This window comes from Natator depressus, chromosome 8 (assembly GCF_965152275.1).
Source record: "Natator depressus isolate rNatDep1 chromosome 8, rNatDep2.hap1, whole genome shotgun sequence".
NCBI classification, from domain to species: Eukaryota; Metazoa; Chordata; order Testudines; family Cheloniidae; genus Natator; species Natator depressus.
Window position 1 is genome coordinate 102,816,443 of NC_134241.1, and position 12,079 is coordinate 102,828,521.

The window sequence follows — 12,079 nt, forward strand, 5'->3', positions numbered from 1 at the left end:
TATGGGGTGATCCATCCCCGTTGTCCAGTCCCAGCAGCTGACTCTCAGAGGCTTTACAGACTCTTTACAGCACCTTTCAAACTGGCATTATTAGCTCCTTTCCTTTTGTAAATATAAAAATTCCCTACTTCTCTCTGATGATGGTCTGTCCTTGGGGTGCCTGCCCCACATGGCTGCTGCTGTCCAATTTTGGGTCCTTGTAGATGCTGGGTATAAGAAAGCAGAAAGTCCATGGATCAGTATGGAATTTGGCTCAGTCTCCCTACAGTAAAAAGGAGATAATATGTTCATGTCTTTGAGATCACTGGAGGAAAAGTGCTATGTAAGCACAGAGTATTATTAGCAGAACCCATGCGTCCTTCTTTGTGTGACATCAGTGTAATCCAGTGACATCGCTGAAAAACAAGGAGGTAAATAATTTTACTTTCTGTTCCCCACTAACTTCCATGCAGGTATGAAGCATGTAAAAATGACTCCACCTGCATCCGCAACTGGATGACAGATTGGGAATGGGATGAAAATGGAGTGAACCACTGTAAAAACGAATGCATCCCCTACAATAAGGTGAGAAAGCATACCGGATCAGTTACAGGGATAAGAGCATTAAAAGACAGTGAGCACTACTACTTCCTGAGGGGTTAACTCATCAAAAAAGTCTTTGGGGGAACAAAATTCAACAGGTAAATTGTTTGGACTTCTACAATTCCAGGTTTTGTCTATACCAGATTTTTTCTTATTTAATTTCTCACCTTGGGTGAAGCAGGATTGCAAGAAGTAGACAAGGTTCAGATGCCACTGATATTTTAACCATTGAATTGTCTAGATCAGTGGCTCTCAACCTTTCCAAACTACTGTACCCCTTTCAGGAGTCTGATTATCTTGTATAGCCCCAAGTTTCGCCTCACCTAAAAACTACTTGCTTACAAACCCAGACATAAAAAATACAAAAGTGTTCCAGCACACTATTACTGAAAAAATGCTTACTTTCTCATTTTTACCATATAATTATAAAAGAAATCAACTGAAATATAAATATTGTACATACATTTCAGTGTATAATATACATGTACCCCTGGTTGATAACCACTGGTCTAGATACTGAAGCGTAGAGAAATATTAACTTTGAGAATACAACAAAAGGAGATGGTGGATAAAATGTCTACATGATTTAAGAGCCTATGTCCCATGCACTTTCAATGAGAGCTCCTAAGTGCTTATGTCTCTTTTGAAAATGGGATGTAAGCTCTTAAAATCACATTTTTGAAATATTTACCCTTTAGATTTGACGCATCTTTACCCTGTTTGTACTTTTGCACTCATGCGTCTTTCCCCCAGGGAAAAGAGTTTGTCCTCCAAATGCCTGTGGAAATCCTTAGACTCCCCCTGTTTTTCTTCCTTTATCCTCCTCAGACCCCTGCTGGTTAAACAGCAGCACTGACAGACCTTATAAGAGCTCACCCAGTCTTTCTGATAAAAGTCTGATGGCTGTGGTGCCTAACCTTCTAAGCAAGAGTATAAAATGAAGGCTCAAATGGGGACGCTGAGGAAATTGTCTGGGGCCTGATCCAAAGTTAATTGAAGTAAATGGGGGGTTTTCCACATACTTCAGTGGCCTTTGAATCAGGTGAAAGTTGTGTAGTGTGATACTGTAATAACTGCATTTTGAATATTAATAAAGATTTAGTTTAAATGAGCCTGTTAGAACTGCTCACACAGCAGGGTTCCCTAAGGACAGAGGATGGGGACTGAACTGAAAATTCATTGGTGAAGACCGGTCCTTGGCTTGCAGAGCTGTTTGCCTCCAAGTCACTGGCTTGAAGGTAGAATCGGTTGGTCGCGAATGACTGCAGTTGCCACCTGAAGGCTGCTCAATAGCCTCTGTGAGAGGAGAGGATAGTCCCAGGCCACAAACTGTGGGATCGGTGTCTGCATTACAAAACCCACCACAAGTGGCAGTCTCAGCAGAACAGCCTGAGAATGAATGGACTGTGGAGACTAAGGGCTTGACTTTCAGAAGTGCTGAGGATCCACACAGCTCTGGTTGAAGCAAAGATGGAAAATAGCACCTCAGAAAATTGGCTCTGAGTGCCCTTCCAATAGCTAAAGCTGGTCCCTGCTCATTCTGTGCCTGTTCTGGAGATAGGTTGAAACCTTCTCTCACCTTTTACCATCGCTAAAAATTCACTGGTAGTTATTTTTTAAAGAAAATATATCCATCAGCTGGGAAAGACCAGGCAGCAAATCCAGAAGTCTTATCAACTCTAACCAGACACTGCAGTTCTTAAGTTAAACACCTAGCCACGCCCCTTGCTGGCCATGGTTATCACCAAATACTGCTCATGATGATTAGAAAGAGAGTAAAGAAGAGGTTTCATCAAAGCAAGCTCTCTGCTACTCCACATTCATTTTCATGGCAATAATAATTTCATTTGAAGCTAAAAGCTACAAAAATATTATTGGGACAAAGTGCGTGAGGTAATATTTTTTTTTTGGACCAACTTCTGTTGGTGAGAGCTTTTGTGCGTGTTAATTATTTTTAGAATCAATTTTATTGCAATTTTAATTAAATGGCAAGAAACATGTATGATAATGGATATACAGGCTTTTGGTTATAGAACACAATTAATCTAACTAACTGAAAGATTTGAAGATACATTTGTGTTATACAAACAATATACACGTGGGAGGAGCTGAGCAGAGGAAATGTACAACATTGTACAAAAAATACACTCAGTTCAAATGTACAATGGCCTGATTATCCATGGCCTTGACCTTCTGTGATCATCGACCACAGAAAAGGGGTGTATGATGCTATCCTACCACCATCATTATGTTTTACTCCTGTTTTTTACAGATGTCAATGACTGCACAAGGTCTGTTATGTTTAACAACAACCTCTGCCAGCTAGAATTATCACATCATTTCTCTCTCCTATTACCAAAGCACAGTAACACAGTACATCTGTGGTTCTCAACCTGTGGGTAGGGACCCCAAAGTGGGTCGCTGGCTTAGACTTGCTGGGGCCCAGGGTCAAAGCCCAAGCCTGAGGGCTTCAGCCTGGGTGGCAGGGCTCAGGTTACAGACCCCCTGTCTGGGGCTGAAGCCCTTGGGCTTGGACCCCCCAAGCCTGGGACAGTTGGGCTTTGGTCCCCGCTGCTGGAGTCCTGTAGTAATTTTTGTTGTCAGAAGGGGGTTGCGATGCAATGAAGTTTGAGAACCCCTGCAGTACATTATTCAAATTAATAGTATTCTGCCTGTTTACATGGCAATAGCCAAAACACCTCAAAGCCCTGTCCAAACAATTAAAAAAAACATGTTTCAGGGTTAAAATGAAATGCTGAAAAAGTCAGACTTTGCTTGCGCTTGGAGTGAGCTTCTGGAAGGGAAGTTGCTGATATCCAAAAGGCACAAAGAGTTCTCGAATGTCAGTGCATTGCGGACAGATGCTTTATTTCCTCAAGTGCTTTTAACCCATATGGTGAAGCAATCAACAGCCATGCATTTGATTGCTGGAATGGCTGGAAGGAGTATTTGGAACTAATGTTGCATATCAAGAATGTACAATGGACCCGAGCCAGTTCTACACATGCTATCTTAAAATTTATGAGCCACATTGTATCATTGTTCTGCTTGCAGAGCACTCACCAAAAGGAACTTAGAGCAAAGACCACAAGTAGAATGTAGCCTGAGGCACGGAGAAATGAAAAGCCTATGCCCCAGTTTGAGGGCTGGTATGCTTTGTCGATTCTGGACAGTGCTTGTGCACTGTAGTGTTCTCAATATCCTGTAGTCATAGCAGCAAGATCAGAATTAAGTGAATTGCATAAGATTAACCTAGCAAGTATGAGTGAGTGATTTGGAGTCTGTTGGACACCAGGGCTCAATCTGGAAATGTCCCTTACATAAGGGAATAAAGAAATGCATATTTATAGATTTTATTTGCTCCTGAATTGACCAGAAGGACACAAGGAAATAGCCAGGACTTGAAGAAATAAGCCACTGAAAGGGACAGAAATAGAGATGGTACAGCCAGAGGGCTAGATTTTTCTGCTCTGGGTGTGCAGGGGAAAAAAGGATGCAGAGCCCCTTGCACATCTTGTGGCCTAGATCCCCCTCACTGCTCTCTGTGCCCTGACTGGCAGTTTCAGACCTGCACTAGAGAGAGCACATGTTCAAAAAGGAGGCGAAAGGAGGCGTGCTGCCTGCCTTCGCACTCCACGGGCATAGCACCTCCAGCAACTGCAGCTTAGATGAAGCTAGCTCCCTGCCATTCAGTTATAGTTTTAAAAGCTACATTACAGTGCAGAAATTTTGAGGGCTATTTGGAATGGACTCCATATTATTCACACATGATAGATCATAAGGTCAGAAGAGACTGTTTCGAACTAATCTAGTCTGACCACCTGCATATCACAAGCATAGTATACACCAAGATCTCCCCACCCCCGCCCCCGAGCAAGGAAAGAGACTACTCTGGGAAATGGGGGGAAGGTGCAACTCCCTGACATGATGTCCCCACCCCTGCTCCCACATAACTGGGCCTGGGGATCTAGCCTAAAAATAACAATCATCAATACTTTGCAGTTATAGCACCTTTCATCCAATGATCCCTGAGCCACAGAGAAATGAGTCACTGGCCCAGGGCGAATCATCTGGGAAGATTTCAGAGTAGCAGCCGTGTTAGTCTGCATTCGCAAAAAGAAAAGGCGTACTTGTGGCACCTTAGAGACTAACCAATTTATTTGAGCATAAGCTTTCATGAGCTACAGCTCACTTCATCGGATGCATCTCTGGGAAGAGACTCTCTTTATGATATGGACGCACATGGGTGACGTGGTAACTCAAAAAGCTGTTGCACGCAGCAGAATCGGCAACACTACTGGAAACTCAGCATGTTGATTGGAACTGATGCTTGTGTAAAAGGGTTCCACTTCACTCACTACACACTTACAACTTCCATTCGCAATAACAGTGTGTAGGGGAGGGCGTCTGCATAACGATGAGAAGAATAGACCATACAATACTTTGAATATTGATAGTAATGTCAGATCTCAAAGGGATCTCAAAGTGCTTTACAAGCACTGAGTTAGTCTGACAACACCCCTGTTGGGATATGTATTATACCCATTTCCCACTAACAAAGGGATGCAGATACAAATTAAGTGACTAGACCAAGGTTGCAGAGTGAGTCAGTGACAAAGTCAGAAACAGAACCCAGTAGTCCTTCAATCACTAAAGAATACATCCTTCTTCTTACTCCCAAGCTTGCTCCATCTGCCATCATGCATATGCCAAGTACTTTATCAGCTTTATTTTGCAGGGTATCTAAGTCTCTTTTGCAATAATTTAATCAGAAGATATTGCAAATCAACAGCAAAATATGTGGAGGACAAAGTGCAAACAAAGATAAAATTAATGACCTATTCATGGCTTTGCTAAAGTACATGACCTGCCAACTCTGCTGACCTGTTCTTAGCTTCTCCAGCCAATAAGATATGAATGTTTATTTGAATCCAGGCCAGGAGGGCAGCAGGTTACCATGACATATGCAAAACAGCCAAGAGGTTTATTTGCAGTGTGGTCATAAAGGTCACTGTAGGTAGTGCTTCCAAAAAAGATTTTGGCATAAAACAAGATATAGGACAGATTCACTTTAAACTGGTACAGGGACCTGCCATTTCCCTGAACTGGACACGTCCCCTTGCACTGGAGGGGGGGACTCACTTTGAGGGAGGGCAGGTGATGTTGTGGCTCTCTGCCTTCCCTTGGAGCTCCTACAAGCAGTGGGTGTCTGTTCTGAGGTCCACCTGTACTCTCTCTGTGTGGAGTCCTGAATGGCCATGATGTACATACAATGACAACAGTGAAATTCTAGATAGCCACAAATCTGTTAGACTGCACTGTTCCGTGGAGAAATACATGATTTCAGCTTCCAGAACTCTGTCTGATACAAAGCTCACTAAAACAAATACATTTCAGAATGTCCCGGCACATTATTTGCTGTATGGGGTTAAGTTGATCACACACCCACACTGGCTTTCATCTATGGTACCTAGCATGTGAAAACAACTAAGGAAATAAGGGGCTATATTCTCCTTTGCCCTGCACCTGGCAAAGTGGTTTGGAGCAGTGGTAAGAATCATAGAATCATAGAATCATAGAATATCAGGGTTGGAAGGGACCCCAGAAGGTCATCTAGTCCAACCCCCTGCTCGAAGCAGGACCAATTCCCAGTTAAATCATCCCAGCCAGGGCTTTGTCAAGCCTGACCTTAAAAACCTCTAAGGAAGGAGATTCTACCACCTCCCTAGGTAACGCATTCCAGTGTTTCACCACCCTCTTAGTGAAAAAGTTTTTCCTAATATCCAATCTAAACCTCCCCCATTGCAACTTGAGACCATTACTCCTCGTTCTGTCATCTGCTACCATTGAGAACAGTCTAGAGCCATCCTCTTTGGAACCCCCTTTCAGGTAGTTGAAAGCAGCTATCAAATCCCCCCTCATTCTTCTCTTCTGCAGACTAAACAATCCCAGCTCCCTCAGCCTCTCCTCATAAGTCATGTGCTCTAGACCCCTAATCATTTTTGTTGCCCTTCGCTGGACTCTCTCCAATTTATCCACATCCTTCCTGTAGTGTGGGGCCCAAAACTGGACACAGTACTCCAGATGAGGCCTCACCAGTGTCGAATAGAGGGGAACGATCACGTCCCTCGATCTGCTCGCTATGCCCCTACTTATACATCCCAAAATGCCATTGGCCTTCTTGGCAACAAGGGCACACTGTTGACTCATATCCAGCTTCTCGTCCACTGTCACCCCTAGGTCCTTTTCCGCAGAACTGCTGCCTAGCCATTCGGTCCCTAGTCTGTAGCGGTGCATTGGATTCTTCCATCCTAAGTGCAGGACCCTGCACTTATCCTTATTGAACCTCATCAGATTTCTTTTGGCCCAATCCTCCAATTTGTCTAGGTCCTTCTGTATCCTATCCCTCCCCTCCAGCGTATCTACCACTCCTCCCAGTTTAGTATCATCTGCAAATTTGCTGAGAGTGCAATCCACACCATCCTCCAGATCATTTATGAAGATATTGAACAAAACCGGCCCCAGGACCGACCCCTGGGGCACTCCACTTGACACCGGCTGCCAACTAGACATGGAGCCATTGATCACTACCCGTTGAGCCCGACAACCTAGCCAGCTTTCTACCCACCTTATAGTGCATTCATCTAGCCCATACTTCCTTAACTTGCTGACAAGAATACTGTGGGAGACCGTGTCAAAAGCTTTGCTAAAGTCAAGAAACAATACATCCACTGCTTTCCCTTCATCCACAGAACCAGTAATCTCATCATAAAAGGCGATTAGATTAGTCAGGCATGACCTTCCCTTGGTGAATCCATGCTGACTGTTCCTGATCACTTTCCTCTCATGTAAGTGCTTCAGGATTGATTCTTTGAGGACCTGCTCCATGATTTTTCCAGGGACTGAGGTGAGGCTGACTGGCCTGTAGTTCCCAGGATCCTCCTTCTTCCCTTTTTTAAAGATTGGCACTACATTAGCCTTTTTCCAGTCATCCGGGACTTCCCCCGTTCGCCACGAGTTTTCAAAGATAATGGCCAAGGGCTCTGCAATCACAGCCGCCAATTCCTTCAGCACTCTCGGATGTAACTCGTCCGGCCCCATGGACTTGTGCACGTCCAGCTTTTCTAAATAGTCCCTAACCACCTCTATCTCCACAGAGGGCTGGCCATCTCTTCCCCATTCTGTGATGCCCAGCGCAGCAGTCTGGGAGCTGACCTTGTTAGTGAAAACAGAGGCAAAAAAAGCATTGAGTACATTAGCTTTTTCCACATCCTCTGTCACTAGGTTGCCTCCCTCATTCAGTAAGGGGCCCACACTTTCCTTGGCTTTCTTCTTGTTGCCAACATACCTGAAGAAACCCTTCTTGTTACTCTTGACATCTCTTGCTAGCTGCAGCTCCACGTGCGATTTGGCCCTCCTGATATCTTTCCTACATGCCCGAGCAATATTTTTATACTCTTCCCTGGTCATATGTCCAACCTTCCACTTCTTGTAAGCTTCTTTTTTATGTTTAAGATCCGCTAGGATTTCACCATTAAGCCAAGCTGGTCGCTTGCCATGTTTACTATTCTTTCGACTCATCGGGATGGTTTGTCCCTGTAACCTCAACAGGGATTCCTTGAAATACAGCCAGCTCTCCTGGACTCCCTTCCCCTTCATGATAGTCCCCCAGGGGATCCTACCCATCCGTTCCCTGAGGGAGTCGAAGTCTGCTTTCCTGAAGTCCAGGGTCCGTATCCTGCTGCTTACCTTTCTTCCCCGCGTCAGGATCCTGAACTCAACCAACTCATGGTCACTGCCTCCCAGATTCCCATCCACTTTTGCTTCCCCCACTAATTCTACCCGGTTTGTGAGCAGCAGGTCAAGAAAAGCTCCCCCCCTAGTTGGCTCCCCTAGCACTTGCGCCAGAAAATTGTCCCCTACGCTTTCCAAAAACTTCCTGGATTGTCTATGCACCGCTGTATTGCTCTCCCAGCAGATATCAGGAAAGTGGGTCTCACACACTACCAGTCTGATTTGGCAATCTTTTAGATCCTCTTTACGCCGGTAGAAAGGACTAAGGGCAACAGCAAACCACGCCCAAGTGTTTTTGATGGGTGAGGTGTTTTTTTAATTTAATATGTTTTGTTTGACATCTAGATGTATGCAAATGGGACTGATATGTGCCAAAGCATGTGGGGAAACTCATTAAAGGTGAGCGAATCCTACTGCCTCTGCTTGCAAATGAACGAGAAGGATGCGGTGGCGATCAAGTATTTAACTTCCAAAAGCTCGGAGGAGAGTTCCAGTGTCAGTAGCAGCGAGGAGCGTGCCTGCAGGCGTAAACTCCAAAAGACTGAGCTCCTAACGGAAGAGGAAGGCGTAGAAATAGAGTGAGTATATGGTACTAGAAGTTTTAATGCTTGGGGGAGTAGAAGGGGCCCAGTGGGGTAATATCAGGCTGCCCTACCAGTTTAAGTTTGGGAGATCACGTAGATTACATCACAAGAAATTAAATCAATGGTAATTGGTCATGTTATACCTTATCTGGTTTTTGTCTACGTCACAAAACTGCTAGGCAGATTAGCACTGATGTGTCCAGTTGAGGACTACACTTGCAACTTGAAATGAAATGGCCCAAAGCCTAATGACTATGTTTAGGACTTGGTTTTTTTCAGAGGTGCTGGGCACCTGCAGCTCCCACTGATTTCAAATGAAGTTGTGAGGACTCAGGACCTCAGAAAATTATGTCTTTAGTGTGTATAAATGGACAAGTTTGCAGCCACCCAAGTCTTTATTATAGAGATGCCGCTCTGACATTACAAACTCATGCGGAACTGAGCTGAAGTATTTACATTCAGGGGGAGGCCAATGGGGGCTGGCTATTGATAAATGAAAATGTAATTCCTCATCAAGATGTAGGTGCAAAATGATAGATTATGTACAGACATATGCATTAGTCCATAAGGGACACTAAACTATACTGTACTATACTGAATATAGGGATGATTTTACATGTAACAAAATATGTTCAATATTAGTGAGCTTTTACTTTAAACAAAGTCATTGTAAAAGAATCCTACAGTGTGAATATGAAGTGTGAACTTGAGCTTTATTAATCCCAACAGGGTGTTTGAAATTCTGTGACAGAAGGGACCTGGTTTGAATCCTCCCTGAAGATCACCAGACTGATGCCTCAGGATGTCAGAGAATGTTCTGTTTCCATTCTCCGCTGCCAGTATTGCCAAAGCTAAACCAAAATCTACACTAATTGTAAGGGGACATTATCCTGATACTAGTGGATCAAATTCTGCCCTTGGTTACACTTGTGCAATCTCTTTGATGCTGGTAAAGTGCCATGGATCTGTCTGTTTTTCTAAGTTACCTATCACAGTGATGTCACCAGTGTAATTCAAAAAAGGATTTGGTTTCAGTGGGCCAGATTCTTGGCTGGTGTAAATCAGAGGTATGCTGATCTACACCAGGTGAATATCTGGCCCACAGCTTTTAAAATGTTGTGGCTCATATTAGCAATAAAATGAAGCATTTTAAAAATCCAACATGCTTATCCTCCGGCTGTTTGTTTACTTTCTGGGTGTCATGCAGCTAGACTGATCAGTGACACTTTCTGCTTCCCATCACCTTGACTGTTTCTTTAATGATTAAATCATTCCCACCACCATTAGGTTATTTTGAAGCCATTTTTACAAAGTCTGCATTTTGAACCAAATCAACTTGTCAGCTGTTTCAGTAGCGAGGGAGAGAATTTGGACTGCAGCTACCTCCAGCCAATCGTTCTTTCCCGAGATTGTGACAGTCTGCTGTTCCATGCCCTTCCCAACTGCTGAAGCACTTATCCAGGCCTTGAATGTATCCACCTGAGCCCCAGCAAACAGTGGCTCTCTGGCCTCCCTGCTTATCTTGCCTCAGTTCAAAAAGCCCAGCAAACATGTCCTCTCTCTCCTCCATTGCTGTAACCATATCTATATCTCCACCCCCACCCCCCTAGCTTCCTTCACCTTCTGCATTAAATGCAAGCTTCAGCACCACTTCTCCCCAGCCTGAATCTCTGCTTTCCTTTTCTCTTCATTCCCCTCCACTGCCTTTGCTCTGGCCATAGCCAGTCCCCCCTCACAACCATTACAAATACACCCTTCTGCCATCCTCAGCTTCATGCCTTCTCCTGCCTTGTCCCCTAGTCCCTGAACAGCCTTCCTCTTCTCATATGCTCATCCCCCACCTTCATTCACATCCCTCCTTAAAACACTAATTCAGTGGGGCCTTTCAGTGACATGCTACTTATCCCTAGAGTTTGGATACTGCCAGTATGTGACCCATGCTCCCCTAAGAACTGCCTTCTCTATCCATTGTATACTGTGTCTGAACCACCTCACTTCCTTCCCTGCTCTTAAAGGCCTTGACATCTTATAGGGGTGTTGATGTAGGCTATATTGTAAGCCTCCTGGGGAAGGGACAACGTACTTTTATTCATCTGTGAAGTGTCATGCACACCTAAAACACAATAGATCATGATTACATCAGCAGGAAACATGCAAGCTAATGGGCAAACTCATTCTAGCCCTCTACGTTTCACAGCTTTGTGTATTAAATGACCAACATTATTTTGACTGTAAATTAGAATAATTAATAATAACAAAGTACTGAAGCTCTATATTCTTTCGAAGGACATATACAATCAGCAGAAGTGAAGTAAAAAAATATTACAAATGTGCAAGAAGGAAATTTCAAATCTTTTAGATTGTTGAATGCCTCTATATTACTTTTCCAACAAATAGGAAACCAATTCAGGGTTCACACATTGCACCAGTTAAACCAGAGCATTGTGGGATTTTTATCCCATTCCCTAGTAGATGTTGTTTAACATCTTCCTTGTTTACTAATGAACTGGAAAGTACTTGATCATCCTCACGTGATACAATAACCTTCTCCTGCTTCTTTACAAATATACCACAGAAATATCTACAAATACTTCTGTCTTTTCTGCATTATTACTAACAATGTTACCATCTCCATCTAGTAATGTCTATGCAATTGCTAGGATTTTTTTTTGTTTCTAATATACTTAGGAATTCCTTCTTATTAACCTTAGCCTTGCCAGCCATGGATTTTTCCCTGTTGTCTTTAGCTTCCCTTGTCATTTTTTACACGTCATAAATTCTGATTTATATTGGTTGCTATCTACTTTCCCATTTTAATAGCTTTATGTAAATAGAGATAATTATAGTAATTTGATCTTTTTGCACATTTTATCTGTGGAGCTCATAGCACTTTGCAAACATTAATTAATTCTCAGAATACCTGTGAGCTAGAGAAAAGTATTACTGTAAACATTCTACAGAGGAGTAAACTGAGGCACTCGGCACCTAAGTGACTTGCCCGAGGTCACACAGAGTCAGTACAGAGCTAGGACAAGAACCCAAAAGTACTGTCCCTCATTCCTACCTGAGAATTAGCTAGTGCTTGTAAGGTGCCCTGAGATCCTAGGATGAAAGTTCCT

General features: G+C 43.5%; 1 protein-coding gene across 1 annotated transcript in view; it reads left to right on the top strand.

Moving 5' to 3' along the window:
- The window catches only part of LOC141992577 (riboflavin-binding protein-like), a 40,312-nt gene extending 30,317 nt beyond the window's left edge, over positions 1-9,995 (top strand). Inside the window, exons 5-7 of the mRNA XM_074961833.1 lie at positions 453-564; positions 8,722-8,954; positions 9,690-9,995. Of these exons, the coding sequence (XP_074817934.1) occupies positions 453-564; positions 8,722-8,954; positions 9,690-9,708 (364 nt within the window). The 3' untranslated portion in view covers positions 9,709-9,995. The remainder of the gene's footprint in view (positions 1-452; positions 565-8,721; positions 8,955-9,689) is intronic.
- The last annotated feature ends 2,084 nt before the right edge of the window (positions 9,996-12,079 follow it).